General features: G+C 42.2%; 1 protein-coding gene across 4 annotated transcripts in view; it reads left to right on the plus strand.

Annotated features, from left to right (window-relative positions):
• NPAS2 (neuronal PAS domain protein 2) overlaps nt 1-26,721 on the plus strand; it is a 103,301-nt gene that overhangs the window by 43,291 nt on the left and 33,289 nt on the right. For 3 of the 4 annotated variants that reach the window (XM_079309519.1, XM_079309517.1, XM_079309518.1), the window contains exons 2-7: nt 6,183-6,236; nt 10,966-11,114; nt 14,298-14,389; nt 17,692-17,781; nt 23,885-24,005; nt 25,016-25,129. In XM_079309519.1, coding sequence (XP_079165645.1) covers nt 6,183-6,236; nt 10,966-11,114; nt 14,298-14,389; nt 17,692-17,781; nt 23,885-24,005; nt 25,016-25,129 — 620 coding nt within the window. The remainder of the gene's footprint in view (nt 1-6,182; nt 6,237-10,965; nt 11,115-14,297; nt 14,390-17,691; nt 17,782-23,884; nt 24,006-25,015; nt 25,130-26,721) is intronic. The other variant, XM_079309520.1, reaches the window with a different exon arrangement.

Raw genomic sequence — 26,721 nt, forward strand, 5'->3', positions numbered from 1 at the left:
GAGGGGAGAGCAGAGCAGCGGTTGAACGTGGGGATTCACAGCCTGTTCACTAAAGTCTGAATGGCTTTAGCCATTCAGTAGCAATAATAGCAGTGAGGAGGATAATGAGTATATATGTACTGATCTCCATCCGAGATCCAAACACTGCACAAAACTTTACATGTTGCTCACAAGCCAGAGATAAAAGATGCCTCTCACCCTGACCATGCTCCAGCACGGCATTGCTGACATCAGCTGTCTCACTCCTGACTTCCAAAAACTGATGTGGATCACACTGCATCTACAGAGGGCTCACAGACTGAACACCCCAAAATTCAGCCACCAGGGTGGAGGGGACAAGGTGTCTAACGCAGAGCAATAGGTGCAAGGTTTCTGACATATGGAAATGAATAGCCCTTCCCACTAAATGGAAATACTGTAAAGAATAAAACCAGAATATGCTCTGAGACTTTATTTCTGTTCATCATAATCTCTTAATACTCAGCACTATTACCTATGAGGATCTTCCTATCATCCCCAAAAAGAGAGGAGCATTAATTTCTGTCAAATTCCATTATTTTTACTGTCCACATGTGGATTGTTTTTAATGTCTGCTTTAAGCCTGTTACCATCTAAACACTCATTGTATACATATGTATGAAACATGAAACAGCCCATGAGGTTCATGAAGTCCAGTATTTTCTAAAAAAGTTTTCGTTTTGTTCTTGAAGCCTCTAAATATCTGTAGTGTAAACAAAATGTAGTAACCTACTGAATGCAGGAAGACCTCACTGTACACTGTCAGGCAAAAACTCTAAAGCTGGACACTTAATGATGCTTCTGGATTTTTCCTTTGCTCCTAAAGCCAGTAATTCCCATAACAATCTCAGCATAACGTGGCCCATGGTGATTCCAGACTGCCATTTTCCCACTAAAAAGCCACATATCTTTCTCAAATAACCATGTATATCATCAGGAAAGTGAATTTTTACTATCTTAAGTTTTTTAAAGGCTAGTCTGTTCACATTTCGATAAATCAGTTTTTATTGCTGTGGTTGGGAATGTGTCATATTAAATTATGGACTCCAGCATGTTCTTGTAACAGTTCATAGGTTTATATCTGAAAAAAAAAAGGAGAATAGAGTGGTACAGGTCAGTTTGATGTGTCTGAATCTGTTGATTTGTTCTGTGTTTGTACAGATCTTTTGGCTGTGTGTTCACACTGTACACTTTCAGGTGGGATATCCAAGTGCTTCATCCATATTACAGAAACTTGGAACAAGATGCTTAAAATGGTCAGATGGTCATTCTTGCTTGTCATTCCTGCTGCTTCCTGTTTGCTGATCTTTCTCTTTGCCTTCCAGCAGGGCTTGGGAGGGAAATACTTCACTTGTTAGTGTTATTCATTTCAGAGCTCATCTGAGGGAAGCAGGTAGATTTCCTGGTCACAGTGGTGCTCCCGGGGTGGGAATGCCCATCTAGCCCTTGCTGTGGAACACCCTTGGCATGGTGCCATTGACCATCCACAGTGCCCATCAGAGCCAGTTCATCATCCCTGGGCAGGGGTCTGGCAGCAATGCCAGCACAGTGACCGAGCTGCCCTGTCCCCTGTGCTAGTGGGTGCCTGGAAACTGTGCCTAAGGATCATGCCTAGAGTCTCTACTGTCTTTTAGTGCCTTCTTCCCATGTATTGGACTCTACTCATTAAGCACAGGATGCCATGCATGGCTGGATCTGCCTTTGAATCCTGAACCCCACCACACATACCTGTGTGCCTCCTGTGTAACACTGACCTCTCTGCTAAGAGCCTTTTCCTCCCCTTCAGAGATGGTAACTCCTTGCTGAGGCAAAACAGGAGCAATGCTGAGCAAAGAGGGGCTCTGGAGGCTTAGCAGTGTGTCTGGAGGGCATGGGACCATCTGCCCTCCACTGCATTGCTCTGTTCCTTCCTCCTTCACAAGGATTGCAGTTGTTGTTTCATCCCAGCATCCCCATTTTCCATACATGCCTTCCCCATCCCCTGTCTTTGAGAGGATTGTTCTCCAAGTGCACTATCGTCCTCTTCAATTAGGATTGGTTGTACTGTACCAGCATTCCCAAATGGTCTGAGGTGTAAGGCTCAGGTGTGTCTGCAGTGGGTGGGAGCACCCCTCTCCAGGGCTGGCCATACCTGTACAGGACAAGGGGTAGAATACCCAGACAGACCTGTGGGATGATGGAGGCAGACACCCCACCTTGCTAGACAGGGAAGTGAAGGAAAAGCCTGGTCTCTTCCTTGAGATGCCAGACACAAGGGCCAGGGAAGCACAAACACTCTTGATTTCTCAAGAAGGTCCCCCAGGCACATCTCAGGACCTCTGGAAGAAATTTACAGCTCTGCTTTAATTCAGCTAAGTTAAATGAATATGATTAAAAATTCTTGATAAAAATCAGGCTGATTTGTAAGAACTATTAGCTGTCCTTGTGGCAACTTGGTGGGAAAACAACAACTGATTACCTACATTTAAATGTCTACAGCATATCCTTATGAAGAGTGGGGCAGGAAGGAGTGAAACTAACCTCACCAGCCCAGAAAAGTAGTAGCTTAGCTCAATAAAAAATATGTTTATAGCCCAGGATAAGGTGATCAGTGCCAGATGATTTTTTATAGTGCAAGCTCTGTGTCCACTGGGAATAGACTGTATCAAAATAAACATGTGCAACCTTTCTTCTGGAGAGTCCCTGGAGCGAGCTGGCACTCTGCCTGAATTACTTCTTTCCCAAGCAACTATTCATTGCATGAATGAATGTGGGGGGGATGTTTGTGCTATAATTCTTCAGCTGATAACTAAGCCAAGGGTACATAGTTAACGGTTTTAGTCAGTCTTTTGTTTCCAAAATGCCATTCTTCCCTACTTGTCGATATGCATCTTTCTGTGTGTTTGAGTACCTCCCTCATGGGAGTACATGAGCTTTCTCCTCCTTGTTCCAAGTAATTCCCATCTTTTTGAGTGATAGTCTTCACTCCTTGATGATACTGATGATACTAATAAAGCTCCAAATGTAACTGTCACTGTTAAATACTCTGCCAGCAGCAGTTACATCATATGGTGTTCTTTCCTGTAAGTTTACAAATTCCCTTTCTTATCATGAAAGGATTCTTCACATTTTGAGAAACACTTATGCCACTTCCTTTTTTACGTCACTTCTTTACAGGAGAACTGTGGCACAGAGCCTTGGTATTTACTGCCTGCCTCCATCACTGCAATGAGTCAGAATTTTCTTCTAAACTAAGAGACAGTAGGTTTCCAGTTTGCAGTCTGGGACCTTCACAGCTGAGGAACTGGCAGAATAACAGAAAGCAAACAGGTTGCATTAAGCACATACCTAAGCTCATTGCCATTTCTCCATCAAGTTGTAAGGAGAGAGCTCTGGTGGGGCACTGGAGAGGGATGGCAATACCAGCTCGCAGCAGTTTTACACTATGATGTGTCTATTTTATTGAGAAAGTTTTAATTTCATATGGTGCATATGTACTGGCAAACCCTGTTAGCAATGCTTATGATGCTCTAGAGATTTTGCCATGTGAGCAAACAGAAGCAAAATGACAATTAGATATTGTCTCAAGCTAGCAACAGCACAGCAGGTCCAGAATTTCATGTCAGTCAGTGAGAAACCTTGTTTACTGGAAGCTGGCCATGAATTGCTTTACAGATCCAGCCAAATCCTTGGCAGAACAGACCAGTTAGATCTGTTGCTCTCTCTCAAGAGTAGAGGCTTCCTGGCGGTGTAATTTCTTGATGGTTTAGGGAGTCCAGCTGCAGGAAGCCCCTTTTCATTAGGTGCATTGTGCTTCTCCAAAAGAGCCAGGGCTGAGCAGCAGCGCTGCTGACTGTCTCATCCTCCTCCATCCTTCCTCACAGGCACTCAGCACACTTGTCCACATATTCCTGCTTCCTATTGGGAATCTGTTACAACCAGAGGAAGACCTTTAGGGATTCAGGGAGAGCGACTTCTGCTGCTGGTACTGCCCCATTTTGATTGTCATACCCTAGATTCAGCAAGTGTGCATGCAACAGAACATTCTGTGCTGTGCTGTGCTGTGCTGTGAGGGTGGTGAGACACTGGAACAGGTTGCCCAGGGAGGTTGTGGATGTCCCAACCCTGGCAGTGCTCAAGGGCAGGTTGGATAAGACTTTAAGCAACCTCGTTTAGTGCAAGGTGTCCTCCCAGCCATCAGGACTAGATGATCTCTTTCTACCTCCTAACATCCTATTATTCTATGATTTTGAGCAAAGGTTTAGCAAAGAAACACTGCAAGATCCTAAATGCTAATCCTGCCATTTTAATAATGCCTTCTGTATTCTTGAATAGCATAGGTTGCAAAAAGTGAGCAAATAACAACAGAACACACTGAATATTGTCACTACATTATAGCTTGAATTATTTGAAAACACAGTGATTGGGATAATAGTTTCATTATAGGACTAAGAAAATAAACATCTAAAATACATGTAAAATACTGGTTGGTAAAATTTTGCTGGGCTTACACATTTTCCTGGTCCAGAATATGGATTATGATGTAGCTGACTTGCAAGTCAAAAATCGTGGCTGACTGTGGCTGTTTTGCAAGTAAAAACAAATATCTGGAAAAAAAATCTAAAAACTACATGGTATTATTTGTGATTTTGTTCTTACGTATTTGTTATGATGTTTGTATAATGGAATTCAGCAATTTAAATTCACCAGTTATGACTCAAAAAACTAGTCCCTGGGCCTTCATGTTTCTTGTTTGTCTTTCATCAAAGAGCTGAGTGTCATTAAGTGGTAGCTTTACCCTCTAATCAGTGACCAGTGGCTCTAATTCCTCATAACTCATTTGATAAAAAATTATGGGGTGGTTTTGTGTTCTTAACTAACTGTTGAGTAATGACCAGGTAGAATATTGCTGTAAGGTAACTAGTAACAGAAGTACTGTTTTTACTATAGTTACATTTTCACTTTGGTTTTTTGATAAAATTTTCTTTAAACAGGCAAATTTATGTGTGACTCATATGTGGAAAATAACATGGGCTTAAATAAAGCCTAGTTATTAACTTCCTTCCTCCTCCCTTCCAATTTTATTCATGTCTTACATGTTGAAGACTCATTAAATGAGAAACATTGATTGCTGACAAAGAGTGTTATTGCTGCCTATCATTACACCACTGCTTTGAAAATGAGGCTTTGACAATAACCAGTGGATTGTGCTGCTGTTTCAGAAAATACTTGCCTGGGATGCAGCAGCATGTGGATTTTGCATCCAAAAGGGATGCCAGATGCCATGAGAGGGGCAGTGGCACAGGGTTGCTTCTTAGACTGAAGTGGTTTCAGATAAAGTGTCCCTTTCTCATAAGATCACAGAGCACAGGCGGGTGGCAGTGAGCTTGTGGCAAGTGTTTCTGAGGCACTCAGCCTTCAGCTGGGCTGCTTTTGCATTTTTCCCTTTGCCTTGCCTACACACATGTACTTAATTTACCCAATTTACCCTTTTCTCCTTACAGCTCACACTGCTGGAGCAGTTGAACTCCAAAGCTGAGGTCACAACATTTTGGTGAAGATTAGCAAAAAAAGTGATGGGGATGGGACAGTCCCCATGCTTGGTGCCAGCATGGCTGGTATGGTCTGACTGGGCTGCAAGGGGGGGTTTTAGTATGGCTCAGGCAGTGGAATTTATAAGGACACCTTGAATTTGAGGTGTAGTTCAGTAGAGTTATTACCATCTCTTCTGGCTTTGGGTCAAGATGCACAGAGGAGGATGAAGAGCTTCCCAGTAGGAAGTGCAGCCTGAGAAGTCAGAAGCATCAGTGATGCTGGCTCTTGCACTGAAGGTGGTTTTGGTGGGAACATGGGGGCAATGAAAATGCTTTTCAGCCTGCAAGTTTGCAGAGAGTAATCTCCACACAAAAAAATCCCCAAGAAGTGGCTGCTTTTGTAGTGTGCTGATGCACCAAGTGATACCTGTGAGTCTTGGTCCTAAGGCTGGCATAATGCTCAGGAATAACATAACCCACAGTGGATATTTCCTAAAATCAAGGACTGTGGCATACAGCACTGCTGACACATTTTTCTGACCTGGATATCATTGCTGTGTTATTAAATTGAAATAGAGTGACTGTGAGATTAACCTGCAAATAGAGCTAACAAAATGACAATTCATAATGATTCTTGCATTCCTTCAACAGAAAAAACTGCTTAGACAATCTAATGGATGAAGATGAGAAAGACAGGGCAAAGAGGTGAGTATCTTTTCTTCTATAACTCTCTGTGATGAGCTTGATACTGTTTGTTGCTGCAGAAGCTGTTTTATCCATAATCAATTAATCAAAGAGCAAGAGAGTAAAATACAATCAAACACAACTTGAAAAGCTGCCATCTCACAGACCTCCTACTCCTGGCTGCACTGTAAGAAGAAAATAACGTGGCAATGTTTCCTGTGGAAATGCTGAAAAAGCCTAGGCATTGATCGTTTTCTTCACATTACTGCAGAACATCAGAACTGAAGCACCAACAACATACTTCTGCCACTATAATACATCATCTGAACTTCCTAAGTGAACAAAAACATTGTGGCTTTTTTTCCTTTAAATATATTTTGCAGAAGAAAAAAAACAACTGGAAAAGTGGGGTTTTTTTCCCTATTGGAATGGTCATTTATTAATTTATTCATCAATGCCTGTCTCACAGCAATGAAAAAACCCAGAAGTTACCTTCAGAGCAGAGGAAGACCACAAAAAGTCAGCCCTAAACTGGCACAAACCTATATTCATATACAGTCTGCACTCCATTGAGTCCTGGTTGGTGGGAATTCATTGTGAAGCCTTTGTTGGGAGAGAAAAGGTGTGTTTCAAGGCAGAAGACCCGTGGCAATGAAACTCTTAATAACTGTCAGAGCTGACTGGCATCTGCAGAAAAGCAGTTTGGAAGCATTCGAGGTTATCAGTGCCTCAGCCTGCAGTTTAATTACTTTAGAGAGAGCCAGAGGTTGCCCACATTTTTCCCCTTGGTTCCCTCTAATGAGAGTTTTTCCAGTCTGGGCACAAGCAGTTGATCCAGTTTCATCTCTTTTGATTCCTTCTCCGCTTCTTTCCCTCCCTGCAGCTTTGTCTCACCAATATAGGTCAGCACAGGCTGCAGCCAGGCTCAGCTCTTCCCCTTTGCTTCCTTTTTGGAGGATGCAGGAAGGAGCCCACCTTGCAGCACTGCTTCCCCTGCTAAAAGCCTGATCATCTTCAAGATATTTGTGTGCTAATTGGTTAAAAAAAAAAATTTAATGGATGCATATATGAAAAAATAAGATAACACGTATCCTCGCTATCGGCAATTGTCATCACCATCTGGTATGGTTTTTGTGCTGTTTGTTCCCAGGAGGAATTTTTGTCATACCCTGGGGCAGGCCTCTATCAGGGTGCATAAAAAAGTTATAACTTTAAAAATTAAAAAAGGGAACTGCTGCTTCAAATTGTAATTTGCTTTTTAGAAATAAAGCTAAAGTTGAAATCGAGTTTGAAATCATGAGATGCTTCATGGAAATCTAAAATTAATACATTATACTGAAATGGTTCAGGTTCATTTGAAAGCTACAGGTTTTCTTCCAGAGAGTCAAACTTAGGAGAAGCTGTTTGAAGAATATGTTGCTGCTGCATCCTGTAAACTGAGGAATCTCACTTTTTTTTCTTCTGTTTGGTATAAAGACTGGGTCCCTCCGGGCTGAGAAACATCAGAGGGGATTAAAAAGCCTAGAAAGTGGTTCTTTACTTTTATTTTCTGTGTTAAAAGTAGGTGAGACTCAAGATTTCTGGACCTAAGTTTTTGGGATGGACTCATAGGCCAGGAGTTAGGTGTGTGTAGAGATACACATACACACCATGTACATCTGCTGCAATTTATTAGGCATGTACAGGTTGCATTACACAGACATGAAAAAAGGATCCATCCTCTCCTGAGAAGAGGCACTTGCACTCTCACCCCTGTGCCAGGTGTTTAGTATTTGGCCAAAGTACAGAACTCTTCTTTCAGGAGGAACACTGGGTAAACTGAGCCCTGTTCTGCATTGCCTGACTCCTTCAGGCACAACTTCACTCTGAAGACCTGAGGACTAAAATGTGGGTGTGATGGCACCACAGCTGGGAGCACTGAAGACCTATGTGAGGTTTTCTGATCTTCTGAGATCAGGAGCCATAGTTTCATTTTCAGTTCTTTGATGCTAGATGAGGTTTATTTTGGTTATAGAGATTTATTAATTCTAAACAAAAGGTGTGCTTTGTGCACGTTTTTCTCTATTTGCTCTTCTTTCAGTTTGCTTTAATAGTACATAATTTTAAAATACTTTTTTTGCAATTCAGTTGAATTCCAAATTCCAACCAAAACCAGCTTGAAGTCAACCATGAGAAAGTGCTTAATCATGAAGACTACTACCTGCCATTTTCCACTGAAATAAAAAGTAAATTTAAGAATCTGAATGAAGGTATGTGATACACTTACTTGCATTGATGCATATATAACACTCTCCACTGGACTGTCAGAAGAAATCTGAAATTTAGTGTAAAGTCACATTTCATTGTAAATTAGCAAAATGTAGCATCTACAAGTCAGTCAGTGAGTATCTCTCTGTCTGAGACAACAAGCAGCACATCTGTAAGCAAACAAAAGTGGCTGTTAAATTGTTGATTTTGATCATTCTGAATTCAGGATGTTCTGTATTGCCTTTAGCTGTATTCACTGAAGGTCCTGATTCTATTCATATTGTGTCTCCTCCTTCCCCATGAACATGCTGTAATCTTGGTGGAGTAGCAAGGAGGGAGGAGAACTGGGACAAGTAGTATGGAATTAAGACAGAGGTTGTTTGGGCTTACTATAATTGTATTCCCTAGCACTGAAGTAAGCAAGGCTAGGAAATAATCTTCAAAGGGAAGTGAGGAAAGCTATCTTACTTCATGCATTTATAACTGTACTAAACAAAGTATTTTCAACTGTGCAGGGATAATTTTTATGATATTTTCCAATCTTTTTTCATTTTTTTCCTTTTCAAAACTTTACTGTGATCATTGATTCATATCTTGGTACAGTTATTTCCACTAGAGGAGGTTTTATATTTCCTTTGTGAATAAAATGTCAAGTGTTAAAAATAGATACTTTAAATTTCTGTCAAGGCTTTTTTCTTTTTTTTTTTTTTTTTAAAGCAACACATTCCCTAATGACAGTTGGTGGTTTATTTTATTTTCAGGGAAATCTGGACTCTTTAAGCTTAAAATGAACTGAGAATGGAATTATGAGGAAGTAAAACGTTGATATTCTTAACATTGCCCTGAACTGTAGAGAAATAGGATAAGGCTGGAGCTTTTCACATCTTGTTCTGACAGCCTTTTGCAGTGTAATAGAGCAAGCTGAAATCAGTCAGGCAGTATCCACCCAATCTCTTGTGTTCAAAGCTGTAAAATAATCAAGCATTGGCTTCCATCCAGTGTATCTTCAAGTGTGTTCAGGGTTGAGAGCAAGACAAACAAAAATTACCCCTCTGTCAGTAGTAACATCCAGAAGCCTCTGTAGTGATTTCTCTGCTGAAAATGTTTATTGCCATCCTGATCCTCACAGGGGATATATATGCTGGGCTAAATTCTGCTCTGATTTTCAGCAGTGTGCATCCAGAGCTGCTTAGAGGCACAGCAGAGTTAGCTGGGGCTGAGAAATTCAGAGTGAGAACTGACCTTTTCTTTCCCATCTACATGTAACCAGATTTTTAGGTCTTTGCATAATTGACAAGGCAAATCTCATCTGCTTGAGGACCTTTCAGAAGAACAAACAAAGCTACTGGGCTATACTTATTTCTATTTCCACATGGATACAGAAGTCCAGGTGATAACCTCCGAGTCACAGTCGTCGTATTCATGAGAACAAGTTAGAAAGTGCTGTGTACAGATTGACATGGAGTTAAAAAAACCAAAGTGCACATGCTGAAGAGATTATCAACAGCCTTAATGACAGTATTATGATAGTGCCAAAACACCCCAAATGAAATCAGATCCTTTCTTCCTCTGAGCTCTTGGAACACAGCAGCAGAAGCAGGCTCTCTGTGAAGAATCTGCAAGATAAACAGACAAGACTGAGGATGAAAGCTGTAGAGTCTTTGTTTTACATCTAGAGACTTGGGGCACTGACACTGATTTTCCCAGTGGCACACAGAGATTAAGGGCAAGCACTGCTGGCACTTTCAAGACCCCAAATCTGGCAATGCATCCCAGCTTCAGACCCAATCCATGCTGTTTCCCTCTCTCTTGCTTGTCTTTGTGACCTTGGACCCTGAACAAAGCGACATACAAACCAGATGGGAGCTGCAGCAAGTTCTGCTCAGGTCTCTGATCTTAATGACTGGAAGGCAACATCCTGATTCTTCTCTGCCAGCCTGGAGGTAGGCAGAGCACCTGTGACCAAAGTGGGCAGGTCCTTCTAGATGAACCCAGCTCCATGCAACAGCTGCAAGACTGGGGTCCCTCTCTTCTCTTAAGACTGCACAGATGGGTATGTGCACCCACCAGTCTCCACTCTTCTTCTTTATGGACAATTTTACTGTTGTCACAGTATTCCTGTTTCTTCTCACTCTGTATGCCACCCCAGAGACTGCAAGAATTTTTTAAGATCCTACATATATCTGGGAGATGGACAGAGCTCCTTCAACTACAAGCTCAATGGTGTCCTGATAAGCTCAGCCAGGGTGTCCAGAGGCATCACAGAGGAGTGAGCAGAGCCTCCATCTCCCTGCTGGGCACTAAAGGCAGCTCAAAGACAAGAGCAGGAGGTGGGAACTGTTGCCTCCTACTTGCTTCTGCAGCTTTGCTGGAGTCCAGTGTCAAGTTCACACACTGACACATGCAGCAAGCTGATTTTATGTGTATACATTGCAGAGAGCAGGTACATGATCATTTCCCTTCTTGGTCTGCTCATCCTTTGTTTCTTTTCCCCTGTCTACAGGGCTTCGCGTAACAAGTCTGAGAAGAAGAGGCGCGATCAGTTCAATGTTCTCATCAAAGAGCTCAGCTCCATGCTTCCAGGCAACACTCGCAAAATGGACAAAACTACTGTGCTGGAAAAAGTCATTGGCTTTCTGCAGAAACACAATGGTAAGGTTTAGTGCAGCTCTTCATGCACTTGCCAGACAGTTACTGTAATATCCTGTTTCCTTCGCTGATAATCAGAATGGCTGGAGGGACCTACAAGTGCCAACGTAAGGTATTTGAGGTTTTTTTCCTTCTCATCAAAAAAGATCATTTGCAGACACTGTGCTGCCCAAATCCATCTCCTTGTTTGCTCTTCAGTTGAAGATGACTCTCAACCTGCTAGAAAAGGGGGCAAATGGCAGCAACTGAGGGAAAGAGGGCAACAGTGCCCTGCAGCACTCATGAAGACAGATGCTTTGAACAAGAGAGATTTGGGAGGAGAGGGAAGATTCCCTTACTTGAAATTTGCAATATTCTGAGCAGAAGAACAAAGCATTCGCCCCAGTTTCTCTGCAGAAAAAATGCAGGGAAGCAATCTGTTCAGCACTCCAGCTCCTCAGTGGACTGTGTAGGACTCAATTTTCCACATTGAATAGAAAACTCAGACCAGAAATCACCTCTGTTTTTGAAGCCAGCATCAGCAAATTGCATCCACACATAGTTGACTTGCTTCATCCAGTTTGCACAAGCAGAAGCCACATCACATGTGCACAGCATGGAGTTGCAGTAGTCAAGTTCAGCATTGGAAAGGCAGGAGTTTATTTTTTAAAATGCTTGCACCAGTGACAGTTAAGTCCCTTAGAAATGCACCTTCACAGAGGGCAGAGGAGATTTCTGACCCTGCTGATCTACTGTCTTTGGTCTAGTTTCTACTCAGAGGGGGGAATGTGCATTGTGACTTTCCTGATGCTTTGACACCCACCAGTAGTGGTCAACTGAAATGCTTCTCCCTTATAAATCAGGGCACTGGTTTGAAATGGGGCTCTCCTGCTCTGCCCCCATGAGGAAGAGGTTTCAGTGGGTGACTGTGAGGAATGCCCCTGGTGCCAGAAAGCAGAAAGGGGTTTCACAAGGTGATTCACTACATCACCTGGTATACCTTGGATCATCCAGCACCTCCCTCCTGCACTCTATGGAGAACTGTGGGTGTAACAGGAAAGACCCATTAAAACTCTTATATCATGACTCACAACAGAATGGAGTCAAAAATGTCAAACTTATTGAGGAAATAATTATAATGGTTCTGCCATTAGAGTGCAGTTTCTCCTTAAATGAATTTTTATCACAGACAAGATAGAATCACATATTTGTTTAGGTTGGAAAGGACATTTAAGACCAATGAGTCCAACTGTTAACCTATGGTTTTGTACAGGAGGGGATGACCAGGACATTTCAAGGTTTAATAATACACTTTTTAAAAAATTATAGTAAGAGCTTACTTTTTTTTTTTAGCTGCCCAAGGCAAAGGAAGATGTGAATATGCTCAATTATAAAACTAAGCAAAGAAAAATCACCCAAGATTTGAAAAAAGTGTGTGAGTGTAGCTGAAGGTCGAAATAATTTACTCCAAAAGGTGCTTTTCCTTGAAAAACAACTAGATGAAGGAAAGCTAACAGTCACAAATCTTTCCATAGCAATTGGGTCAAAATGTGTCTGGGGTTTGTGCACTTGCTAAAAAAAGCAAATGTTATCTATTTTTAAACCAGATTAGTAGTCACAGTATATAATACAAAGCATCTGCATTTAGAAGTGTTGATTATCCTCAGTGTACTTGGGATTTGGTTTATTGAGTCCTATTTCCCTTCTATTTGGTAGGCTAAACCAAGAATTTAGTCATAACAGAGGAGGAGGTAAATTTTCAGATTCTTTTCTTCATAAACAGCCTCCTTCATCATAATCCACAGAATCTCCCAAATCTCAAGTAATTCTCCCAACAGTCACCATTTCATGTACATTGGCTTTTCCAAGCTACAGATCTGCTGAAAATATCCTACATTCTGAAACTACCTTAAAAAATCTGATGGACTCTTTTTCCTTATTCTGGTTTTCAAACCTGTGTGTAAAACCTGTGTGAGGGCTATGGAGAGTTGCTGTGCTGCCAGGAACAACCCCTAACAGTACAGAAAGTGAGTCAAACCAGCTGGTAGGAGCAAACATCTCCACTGATACAGCCTGAACAGAGGCTTTGATTTCTTTCCTGGTGACAGAATGCACAGGCACTGGGAGAAATTTACTGTCTTTAGTATCATTTTTCCATTTCTCTGGCCAGTTTGTCTATGTGCTCCGAATACAAAGCATGGAGTGTTACATGCTCTGGAAGTGTTAATCAACAGGATTAATTAGCAGGAGGTGCTGAAAAGAGAAGACAGTGTGTGCTCATCATCCCCTCACTACTAGAGCTGAGTGAGGGAGCACTCCTGGAGAGGCAGAGTGAGCAGCAAGCTAAACCAGCTCAAGTTTCTCTAAGTTAGAGCTGTCCCCCAGAATCCTGACTCAGAGCTAACATGAGTGACTGTTTTTCAAAGGCAAACAGTGCATCCAGCTGTCCAGAATGGTCCCCAGTTTCATTGCAAAGCTGTGAGGTGTTATCCCAGTGTGTTTGCACCCCTCCATGGAAAGCCCTTCAGGAGCAAGCCCTCTGCAGGATGCTGTGGGGTCACGGTTCTACAGCAGTGGGGCACATCTCCTCTTGGGCCTTATGGACTGACAGCACAGGGAACCCTGCCCTCCAGACAGGATTTGGGATGAGATGCTGGTGCTCCATTCCTTCTCCTGGCTGCTCTGCACCATGTGGCTGAAGGCAGGGAGAGATTGGTGGCTCTAGCACCAGTGTAAAGCTGCTGCAAATGCATGTGTTTCACTTTCCTTTTGAAAAACAGAGCAATAGCTCTGCAGTTTGGGTCACAGCCCTTTGGGGATCCTCTGATGGAGCTTTCTTGCTGTTCTATTTGGAACAGAAGCTATAGGCTGAACCCTCTCTAGCATCCTGATTTTGAAGCTGTAAATTGTAAATACCAATTTGACACGTGCTAATCCTTGCCTTGATTTTAATTTCATGCAAAGTGGTTTTATTTTTTGATCAATACCCCAGTAATGCTGCTTGAGGCCAATGGCCTTGTGCATACAGGCTCCCACTGAAGTCTGTACAAGCTGACTTGAGTAAAAAATGAGGAAAAGATTTCAGGCTTGAAAACTGCAATTTTTGAATACAAAGGTTATTTCTCTCTTTTCATAGCAACTCATATGTAATATTCCAAGATAGAAGTTAATTTGAATTTTAAAGATGTAAATGTTCTATTTGTCTAGAAGTCTCAGCACAGACGGAGATTTCTGAAATTCAGCAGGACTGGAAGCCTTCATTTCTCAGCAATGAAGAATTCACCCAGCTGATGTTGGAGGTAAACATGTACATACATATACCTTTCCTGATTTTGTCTAGCACTCATGGAAACCCCTGTGCATTTAGAACAAACTGTCATCTGCAGTTCCAAAAGAGGAGGTTTTGGGAACTGCTGTACTTGACCATCAAGCAGAGCTGTCACTGGGATTAAAGTCCCCACTTGTTGCTCTTCCCTCTCAGCAGCACTGCTGCTCTGTGCTGCTGCAGCCTGCAGAGCTGTGCAGTGACTCCTAGGAAAAGCATTCAGGGCAAAGATTCAAATCACAGGCTATATATATTTTTTTTACAAACAGAGGTGAGGTAAAGGGCACATGGCTGTTTTTCTCCTGTTCTTGGAAGGTGTTGTTAGCATCTAAGGTTTGTGCAAGACTAGCACCTGAAACGTAGTGGTGTCGCATCCCTCTAGTGCTTGGTGCTGAACGAGCAGATAAAGCCTGACAGCTCCTCTTGGCTGGATACAGTTGGTACTTACACTCTGATTTTCAAGGCCCTTATCAAACACTTCTAATTCTTGCATTTTACAATCATAGTTTTTAAATTATAGCATAGGTTCTTCTAATGCTAACTGGGATTTGAAGGGAGGCGACTCAGTGGTGTTTATGAGTGTTCAAAATGAAAAGCAAATGAGTTGCTAGAATGTGATTTTCTCTCTCAGTAATAGCTAGAACTGCCTTTAGCAAGGGTCTTCTCCTGTACTAAACACATGCATGTTGCATAGCCCCACAGTGTCCTTTGAGAACAAGCTTCTTCTCTTCCCACAAATGATCTGAACATGGCACATGATCCAGGCTCTGGTGGTGGGCAGGGAAGGATGTTGGGGAACAACTTCACCACCAAGGAGTGGCATAAAGCCACATTGCTGACTCCCAGGGGCTGGCAGTCCTTTGACCATTGCAATTTGTTGTGATGAGACTCCCCTGGGCCAATTTTATGAGACATTTTGCTCCCATTGCTCTGACAACCACCCATTTCCATTTCTGTGCACAGGAACTTAACACACATAACTCCTTCAGTCTGCACTGAAATACGTCCCTCAGATAGCAATAAATTGACTTTTGTTTTGACAGGCTGGGCCTTTGTTGATTCAACACAATTTTAGATTAAAACAATCACTTTTGGTTTCCCAGCTTATAAATCACGTTCTTGCTACTGTGATTTTCCATGCCCTTCAAGGTAACATTGGGTATGGGGATGTCCTGTTGTGCCAGATGTTCATCATTCCCTGCTATTTTGCCTTTCTACTAATCTTATTTTATTAGCATTTGGACAAAACTGCTTGAAGTTTTTCCCATCCTGTTATTAAAAGATGGATAGGGTTTTTCCAAGCACTAATTCAAAAGACTCAATGCATAATTGACTGCAGTAATATATCAGCTTTCCTGAAAATGGCCTTTTCTTACCACATTGAAAAGGCTGTCACCAAATTACAGTGGGTATTAGGCTCTGTTTGTCTGTCTAGGACTGTTGCAATAGTAAAACCTTTGAAGAAGAAGATGCTCTCTTAATGCTGGGATGTCCAGTTGCAAATAAAGTAAATACAAACAGAGTTATGTATTCACACATTAACTTGATTTTACCACAAAGCGCTGATATGAGTCACTGTGTGTAATTTGCATTGGATATGAAATAAAGACTTGATTTTTTAAACACTAACAACCTTCACCATAGTAACACACACAATCCAAGTGCCTTGTAAAACCGCTGCTCTCTTCTGTGGGTTAACAGCTATCATGCTTTTTTAGAAAACAGCTTGAATGTACTGCACTAAAGAAAAACATTCTCTGCACCTAGATTAACAAAATCAAACTAACTATAGCAGCTGGAGGGTTTTCAGAGATGCTAAACACACACTCTTCTACTGGGGTATAAGTTATTGACTTGCTTTTCAAAGGATTGAAGCACCAGCAGATTCCCATTGACTTAAATAGTTGTGGATGCTCAGCATTCTCTGGAAAAAGGAACATATGTTTGTGTCTTTATTCAAGGCTTTGTGTTCCCCTTTTTTCTTTTTTTTTTTTTTTTTTTTTTTTTTTTAAACAATTAGCATTTTCCAGTGTTCTCAGAATTCTTTCCCTTATTGAAGTCAGCGGGGGGGAAAGGATGTGCTGTGGCTTACAATATCAACTGCAGGTCTGGCTTGGAGGCAGGTCTGGATTTGCAGTATGGTTTTGGCTCTCTGGTCAGGCTGTTTGCAGTACACCTGTCTACTGAGCAGGTATGGCCACTAGAGCATAGTCAAACACTGCTCTGATTCAGCCATGCTTGCAGAGCCTTTGCTGCTCAAATACTGCTGGAGTCAGTCAGTCAGCAGCACTGACTCCAGAACATCAGGAAACTGGCAGGAAGGACCCAGATTTGCTCCCCTTGAAGGACTGTGGCTCCCTAATGACAGTGGAAAGGTTTTAATATATTCTCTGAGCATCTCCTGCTGTGTCTTAATTTTTTGAGGTGTTCTCCTTATAGTGATCTAAAGATCATCTAGCTTTAGTTCACTCTGAAGAGAATCCCCGAAAAATAAAGTTAATCTTGCCTTAGATCTCAAAATCTATCTAGGTTTAATTTTGAACAAAAACTTAGCTCAAAACTTGGCAGCTCATACTACAGAAGAGACTCATTTTGATGGTGAAATTACTCCTGTGCAGAGCATGGGGATAAGGCTGACATTTCCCTTCAGTCCTAGGAGTGAAGGGGTTTACCACAGGATGGGACCAAAGTGAGGAAGAAATTCTGCAGAAGGGTGAATTTCTCTTGGAATGAATAATCTAATACCATGACCTTTAAAATAAATCACTCAATTAAAACTCAGACTAAGGATTATTTGATCATTTGCATTGCTTTTACTTACATGAAAGCCCAGTAATATACAATGTTACATTAATACAAACTGAGATTTATGGGGTTTGCAGAGAAGTACCATTTTGAGATAGGACTGCATCCTTTCATCGTCCTTTGATATTTACACAGAGCTCAAATGTTCATTTTAATAACTTCCAAGGGATCCAGTCTTAGTCATTTTGCATTATTAAAATGTGTGATTAATTTAAAAACTGAGACATGAAGTGTTCCTGTGAGCCCTTTGTTGCTTCAATAGTAGGTTTTACTAGACTACAAAGAGTCTTGTGAAAGTTAAATCAGACTGTAAAATCAGAGAATTACTGTTCTGCAACTTGAGATAACATTCCTACAACTCAATAACAATATGGTGCTGAAGTCAAACTGTTCTGATCAACGCAGGATGAGATGTCCTGTTTACACTACTCATTCCTATTAAAGCACTGTCGACTTGTCTGTTTTCCTTAGGCATTAGATGGCTTCATTATAGCAGTAACCACAGGTGGAAGCATCATCTATGTGTCTGACAGCATCACACCACTTCTAGGGCATTTACCGGTGAGTAATTCTGGCATTGCCTTTTTTACTGCTCATTGTACAATTGGGCACTGCACATTTAGAAACGGATGTAAAACGGTGCTGGGGGTGGTGTTTTCCTAAAAATGTGTGAAGGAGTTTGTCCCTGCATTATGTTGGCTGCTGCTGTTGCTCAGCTCTGCTCTCTCTCTGTCTGATTCATACCCTTCTGGTTTTTGTTGCTATGAGGAACTTCAGCTTGAATGGAAAAAGCTCTGCAGGAATAGTCTGGCCAGGGGAGGGACAGGGTGACCTGGCTGATCATTTCCATCTCTGATTTCTAAGCTAGCAGAGAATAGCACCAGTGCTGCTGGCAGCCCAGAGAGGAGCTTGTTAAGGGCCTTATTCTGCTCCCAGGGAGATAAAGGACACAAATCCCATGGAATCTGGAGGTAGCCAGAGGCTGCTGTGCTTTCCCAAGGGGAGCACACGGTGCTCCCAGCAGGTGCTGGTGGAGATGATGCTGGGTGCATCCCTACACCAGTTCAGCCAATGCTCCAGCACATTCAGCTGCCTTTATGTGTGTGCTGCTCCAGGAGACACTCCTGTGTGCATTGGCTTGGGCTGGAGGAGCAGGGGAGAGGGACTGCTCCAAACCCTGCTCCTGTTGCTAAGGCTGCCCTAGGAGAAATGGCACAATAATTACAGATTAATCCTCATGCTCATTTTTAGTATCCTGGTCTCAAATAAATACATGCCCAGGAGAAAAAAATCAGCTTCCAAATCATTATAGTACTACCCCCTGCCATGTTCTTAAGAAAATTACAATTCTCTTTCTCTCATTTAGTTTTTCACCAAATATGTGTTATGTTTTCCACCCAGACAAATGTATTTCACAACACTACCTTACTGGAATAAGAACAAAAATTATTTTCTTCTGAGACAAAAGGAGCTTGATGAAAGAGCAGCTCCTGGTAAATACAAAAATATTGCTATGCAACAAGAGATTGAACTGAGTCTATTTATTTCAGTTTTCTTTCATCCTCAAGAGTTTAGAAGACCAGTACTTTATTTTCTGACATTTGCCTCACTTACAAGTGTGGGGAGAGCTCTATCCTACATACAGGTTGTGGGGTTTTCACACATTTACTGATTTCCATGAAATTTCCTTGTCTTCCATCATTTGGTGGTTTCATTGGTATCCCTTCCAAATACTGATTCTCAGTGGAGATGGTAGATCTGCTGTGGGAAAGTATTCCTCTTCAGGGAGATATATTTCAGACTCTGTGCCTAAAATCTGAGGCCTTGACTGAACATGGATGGGTTCAGATTTATAATTCCTGAGTTGGACCATCAGAAATGAAATTGGTTTTCTCTCCCAAAGACATGCTTTGTGTGATAACCTTACATGGTATCCTGCCCAAAATAAGGATAGACATTAATTTTATTGGCATAGAAGCAGCACATGGCAGTTCCAAGTCAGGGGCAAGCCTGGCAGGTTGGAGGTGGAGCTGACCCTTCTGGAGCTGTTGGAGTGGCAGTGGTTAACAGCTGCCCCACCAGCCCACAGGTGCAGAGGAAGCATCCCAGAGGCACAGCTGAACAAGGAATAAAGGCTTCTGCCTGCCCCAGGCTGGCAGATTGCTGTGGCCATGGCCAGGGGCCCAGCTGAGGGTGCATCTAGGTGACCATGGGTATTTTAGTCCTCTGTTGCCATTTGTTGTTTTTCAGTTTTAAAATTGATCAGAGTGCTTTCTGGAAAATCTACGTGGCTTATTTTGTTTACCTGGAGGATCTATTTGTAAGCTAAATTCAGTCACTGTTTGAGGGACAAATTACCAATTCTTTCTCCTCTGTGACAACATGGAAAAATACTCTGCAAATCTTTTGCTTTGAGCAATGAAAGGAAAGCAGAATGGGCAGAATGCAGAGCAGGGCTCTCTGAGGGCTCCTGTTAAGAAAACTGATATATTTTCTTTCATTAAAATCATGAAAGACTCCAATGCTGAGAGCAAATACATCCAGTTCTCTTTAACACAGCTTCCCTTACTTCCATGGACTATTTTCAAACACAAGCTTTCCCTGTTGTAATCCTCAATTATTTTTTTTAACAAGATCTGGAGACTATTCGTAGGGTCAGTTGAGATGGAGGGGTCTAGCTCACATGGTAAGGATGACTCAAACTGAAGTGAACCCATTGAAATCTGATCACAACTTACAGCATTTGCCAGTCAGATGCTACACTACGACTCCAGGAATATGCAGTCTCTTGAGAAGGATCCTCCCTGTCCCTTCTTGCCTGCTTTTCCTGAAGGTCCCTGGCAGGGTTGAGATTTCTCCTCAGGGGCTGCCCAGTGAAACTCAAGGAGCTGCTCTGCTGTGTTGGGTGCTTAAGGTAAACATCAGGCTGGAAAAATCCAGGACATAGCATCCTACAGAGTACAGAAGTCAAGCATGCTGTGTTGCTGTTACAGGGTAGCAGTGGGAATCAGTGCAGGACATACAGGTGGATACAAGGGCCAAATCCAGCACACAAGTGCATAGCCATCTTTATTTTTTGTGTTGATGGGAAAGAAACCTGTCTCATATGAAGCCCTTTCCTAGTAATCTTATTTGCTTAGTTCCTTTATTTTTTTTCTCCCTGTAGCAGGATTTTTTCTTCCTAACCATTACCCCCATCCCCTGGTAAAAGCAATGAAATTATGAGGAAGGAGTTCCATTTTGGAGTACAGCTGTTTTGTTGGAACTGCAGAAATATTTTAACTATTCATCCCATTATTGTATTTAGATCAGACCAGCATCCATGTAGACAGAGGTGTTCCTTGCCTGCCTTAGCTTTCAGGAGTAAATACTCCAAAGCTTTGCTTAGCAAGATCCATAGATTTGAAGATGCAGAGTAGATTCCAGGTTTGGCATCATAACCATGCATTAGCATAGTTCATCTAACAAGTCTACCCACAGTCACTGGAGTTTGTCTTTTATCTGTTTTGCCTATCTCATTCAAAAATACTCTGTGGCTGTCTCAGCCAGTGGCACAGAACTGCCCACTGCAGAACAATTAGACAGAGCTACAAACCATTCCCCTCTAACTGATCCATTTTTATCACCAATGGTCAAATTTTGTCAATAGAATCAGGTCAGAAAAGACCTGCAAAATCATCAAATCCAGCCTCTGACCTAATATCACCATGTCCACAAAACCAAAGTGCAACGTCCACTCATTTTTTGAACCCTTCCAGGATGGTGATTCTATCCTGGGCATCCTGTTCTCATGCTTAATCACTCTTTTGTGAAGAATTTTTTCTGATGTCCAGCCTGAGCCTCCCCTGGTGTAGCTTAAAGCCCTTGTCCTGTCACTGGTTGCCTGGGAAAAGAGACTAACCCCCACATCACCACAACCTTCTTTTAGATAGTTGTAAGAGTGTGATAAGGTCTCCCCTGAGCCTCCTTTTCTCTAGGCTAAACAATTCTAATTCCCTCAGCTGCTCCTCTTACACTGTAAGACCTGTGCTCCAGATCCTTCCCCAGCATTGTTGTCCTTCTCTGGACTCCAGCACCTCAGTGTGAGGTGAATTGAGCAGCTCAGAACTGGACACAGCACTCGAGGTGTGCCCTCACCAGTGCTGAGTGCAGGGGACAATCCCTGCCCTGCTCCTGCTGCCCACACTATTGCTGATACAGGCCAGGATGCCATTGTCCTTCTTGCCCACCTGGGCACACCCTGGCTCATGTTCAGCTGCTGCCACCAGCACCCCAAGGTCCTTTTCCACTGGGCAGTTTTCCAGACACTCTGCCCCAGCCTGCAGCACTGCCTGAGGTTGCTGTGACCCCAGTGCAGGATGTGGCACTTTGCCCTGTTGGACCCTCATACCGTTGCTCTCAGCTCTTTGATCCAGTCTGTCCAGATCCCTTTGCAGAGACTATCTGTCTCACCACTCACCCTTTTGCCATGACATCTGATGTCTGCCCTTTGGGTCTGGTGCAGAACTAGCTCTGAAGAGCTTGCTTGGCATTTTCTGCAGCTCCAGTGAGACAGTGGAATATTTGCTTCCATCTCTCTGTTTGACTTAGCAATGTATTCTGGATTGACTTATTGATTCGAGAGCATTGTTGAAGTCTTGATATGCACAAGATCTAGAAATTCTGTTCTGTGCACTGTTTTACAGGTGTGCCATACCTCTGCAAGAGGAAAGAGTTGTGAAACACAGGAAGAAGTAGAAACCTTAGCATTTTTTTCAAACTCATTTAAAAAAATTTTTGTATTTCTTATGATCAAAGATGCAAACCAAAAATTAAATTGTGGATATGGCACATGATGGCAGCAAAAACTGTAAATACCAGGGCTTGCAAGGCAATGAATACCTGGTGCTCAGGGTGAGAGGTTGGTCTGAAGGGATGTGTAGATAAAAAGTCTCTTGCAACTCCAACCATAGGTGTAGTGACAGGCTCTGCAGCTATCACCTGAAACAGAAACAGCAGTGCAGAGCTAATCAGAGGTTTGGAATTGGAGCTTGGTCACGGTATGGAGACAAAAGATTTCAGAGGAGTGGTGATGGCTCACATCTAGTCTTCCTGCAGTTACTGCAGAGTAGATGGGAGATTAATTCACCTGATGGTATCATTATCATTTACAGGAAAAATATAATTTCTGAAATTGCACCTAAAGCTTGAACAGAATTCACTAGCAGAGTTTCCTGTCAAAGGCTCTTTCTTCATATGCACCAAGAAAAATTTACATGAAACAATGTACTGTATTTTGTGAAATATGTGTATATAGATGTATGTATGTAAGTATTTATAGATATATATATATACAAAAACCTTAATCACATACTGCATATCAGTAGGATTCACATTAATAAGATACTAACTAAGGCCACAAAAATAACTTTCAAGTATTCTTCACAACAGGAATACTCAAGTAATGAGCATATATAATACTTCTAACTGAATCATCTAAAGTGATATATTCTTCTCAAGATGTGTGTATAAAGCATAGCAGTCTGATTTTTAAAGCCTGCTCAATGAGTTTCAGCACTCTAAACAGGAATTCCACACAGAAGAGCTAGCATGAATAGAAAGCAGATGGAAACCAAAGCACAATCTCACATAAATAAATGATGGTTAATGACTTGCCAGTCTCATGCAGGGCTGACATGTTTTCAGCATGACTGTAGAGTCTGATAGAAGCTGCTCTGATGACACACAAAGCTGTGTCAGTGTGCCAGCTCAGCCTGAGGTAGTCTCAAGTGGGACAAATGTAAGTCAGTGCCATTGGAGGGTCAGTTTATCTCAGGCTTCCTTTCAGAAGTGTTGGGTTAGTCACCATGCTGAGCAAAGGTGACTAAATACCTCTTGGCAGCCCCTGACAGACTCTGTTTTCTCCACCCTGGGCCAGCCATGGCCTTTTGCACAAATCCATGTCCTCTTTCCATTCCCAACTCTCAGTTCCTAGATTTTTGATGGATTTCAGGGTGAAGCCAGCTGATCATGGGGCTGGAAGCACATGGACATTTAATCCATGGCTGGCCAGAGGGAGGGCTTGTGTTGGTGGCACTTTGGAGTCCCCCTTCCTGGAGACCAGCTGCTGTAAAGTCATGTCCAGACTTGGAAGTGCCCTTCTCCCTGCTCCCACCTGCCAGGAGGATGCAGGCAGTGGGGACCATGGCCTGCCATCCCAAGGAGCTGAGGGGATCCCCCAGGAAGGGGCTGGTTCTTGACCTGGCTCAGGGTGACTCTGCTTCACTGCTCCTGCAAGTCAGGATCTGTCAGGGAGAGAACAAATTCCAGTGATCCACAACAGGCCTGTGCATGGAGCTTAGTGACAGTATGGGGAGCCAGACACACTTTCCCAGCCCTCTCCCAGGTCTCATAATTTAATTGCATGGACACACCTGATGCATCTGATGGTCTCTGAGAAGCTTTAAATGTTGTTGAGTGCTGAGACTTAATCTGATGACCAGCCCACAGAGAAGTGGCCACTCAGTTTGTCCAACAAGCTCCCCCTCTGTTTTAGAGTACCTGGAAATCAGTGAAGAAGCTCCTGTCAAATGCCACAGGTTTTGTATCCACCTTGTTGCTCATCTCTGCAAGCATTGCTTGTTATGATATTTCTGTTTGTCTCAAAAGTTATTTCTCTTTGCAGTGTGATGTCTTGGATCAGAATTTGTTAAACTTCCTCCCAGAACAAGAACACTCAGAAATTTATAAGATGCTATCTTCTTGCATGCTTATGACAGATTCTGCCTCATCAGATTACCTAAAAAGTAAGTTTCATTTTTTTCTTCTCTAATAAATGAAGAAGCATGGGCAGGATAAAAAAAATTTCTCCCAGAAAGAGTTTTTTATGTGATGTGCAATAAAAAAATTAGGTTTGTAGCCTTTCAAAAAGATCTTGCCACCTGGAATGACCCTTTGGTTCTATTTCTAAATTAAATTCTTTGACTTTATTTTACTAGGCTAAGACTACTTGCAGTTATGTTAATTATTAAATATCATATCATTTGAGACAGCTAAGGAAAATAGGTTAGCTGATGGAAATTGAGAGTTCGCCTGAGACAAATCACATCTTAATTGATATTTCAGCCTGTTCAAGTAAGATATTATTCAGAGATAAGCTAATGTGGCACACCTTTGGTTTGCCTTACTGTCAAAAAATGCCTCTAATTCTTTTTCCAACTGAAATTTGTTTTTCTTAGAAATGTTTTTGCTTCCTCAGCCTTGCTCACTCTAGGAGATAAGGTGTAGAAAACCAGAAAACACACGATCATGTAAGATGTACAGCTGCTCAATCTACTGTATTGTACCAAACCTGCAGCTGATGGCTAATAGCCAAAGTTAATTTAATAGATATTTTGAGGTAATTAAGCACAGTTCTCCATCATGAGATGTAGAACAGCTGTGAGCTGTGAGGAACTTAAAGAGAAAAAAGCAGTAAGTGAAGGACCCAGTTTTCTCAGTTGCTGCACAGAGGCTATGGCTGTGTAGCTCCTGTGATGAGATGGTGTCAGAGAGGGGTGAGTTAATCCTGTCCCTGAGCTGCAGGCTCACCTGTGCACAGCACTGAGCAACCTGCAACCCTGCAAGGTGCTTCCTTGCAGGGGCTCTGATCCTGCAGTTGTTTAGGTCCTACAAAGACATTGGTGTTTAGGACTCCTGAGTGGTAACAAGCTGCTCTTGTGCCACCAGTTGCAAGATTGGGGTTGGAAGACACCATTGGTTGTGTTTAGCTTAAATAGTATATTTATTTCTTCTTCTTCTTCTTTTAACAATCCAGCTGACAATGAACTAGAGTTTTATTGTCATCTTCTGAGAGGAAGTTTGAACCCAAAGGAATTTCCAACATATGAATACATAAAATTTGTAGGAAATTTTCGGTCTTACAGCACTGGTAAGCTTTAATTGTTGTATAAATGTTACTTTAGCTGTGTAAAATAAAATATAAGTATTTCTCCATTGAACAAGACAGGCTTTTAACTGACAGAACTATTTTTAACATTATGGGATGAATTTTGCTTCACATGGATCTCATGGCTGAGTTGCAATAGCTGGATGGATACATGTGATGAGTGAAATTGTGTTAGTTGCTTTTGTTACTGCCCTTCACTTGCAGTGATCCTGGACTCTGGGTAAGTTTGCAAATAATGACAGGTTTAGAGGAGGGTTTATTTGTGCTCACTAACACTGTGTGCAAAGACCCCACCTATTAGCAAAATTATAATCTTGCTACCTTATCTGCTGGTTTACATTAAACACAAATTCCATGCCAGAACTGATAACCTGTCAAATCTGTCTTCTCACCCTTCTCTGCAAAATCCTGGGGAAAGGCAGCAGTGCCACGTGGCATCAGAACAGCTGAGGACACTGCCACCCACCTCCCTCTCCAGCTGCCATTTTGCATTCCTCTCCAGCACTGCAGAACCCAATACTCTCAAATAATTAAAAAAAAAAAAAAGAGGAAAAAATGCAGTCAGCACAGTCACTAATGTGGCACAGTCAGTCCAGGGAAACCATCTTACAAGGGATGAAGAGCAGATTTCCACCTCACCCGTTCTCTAACAAACAGATTGCTGCACAGCCATTAGTGTCAGAAATGAAATACTCTTTTATTACTTTCCTTCTCCTGCCTGCCCAAGTTTGCTTTAGTTGCTTGCCTGACTGAACTCCAGAGTGGCATTTCCAAAGTTGCTGGTATTGTTCCAAATAGGTCATCCTCTGCAAAAAAATTCCCCCACCGTGCTTTCCAAAAACTGCACGCCACGCTGTGAAAAAAAAATGTCCCTGTCCCCATTTAACTTTCTGCTTTTGCTCCACATGACTAGAATAGAAACCTACGTGCAGGATGGAGATATGTATTTCTTGTTTGGTGCCATCTGATTTGAGGCTCTATTTGTATAAAAAAATGTAGCTGCCTGTATGCTTTCTAGTTTGAATGAAGTGAAATCGCCTGCCTGACAGACGTGCACACCAAGCTGTTCTGTTTTCTAGAGCAGAAACCGGATTTCAGGTGCTGACTCATAAGGATACATTTCTACCAGGGGAATTTCTGATCCATTTTCTTCAAGGATTTTCAGTTCTCTCTTTTGGCTTGACATTAATACTGCCCCCTTACCCATTAGGATTTCACATCCCAGCAATTCTATCTGTGGCTATTTCTCAGAAGAATGATAAAACTTACATTACAGATATCTTCCCTAGCTTAATGCATAGAAACTAAATGGGAACATATTGATTTCAGAACACACCAAATCATTTTCCAAAGACCCCATCTTAATAGCTTTCAAACAAGTCATGTGCTTTCTTCTTCATGGGTTTTTTTTTTTGCCTTTGTGCCACTTTTCTCTAAATCTTCCACTTCATTTTGTCTCTTCCACTTTCTTCCCATCTCTGCTGCAGTCTGACCCTCTGATTTAGAGGGAGGGGCAGCCTTAGCCTGGCTGTGTGAGATGGTGCCTCCTGGCCCCCTTGCCATCTGGCTTTAGT

This window comes from Erithacus rubecula (assembly GCF_903797595.1).
Source record: "Erithacus rubecula genome assembly, chromosome: 1".
NCBI lineage: Eukaryota > Metazoa > Chordata > Aves > Passeriformes > Muscicapidae > Erithacus > Erithacus rubecula.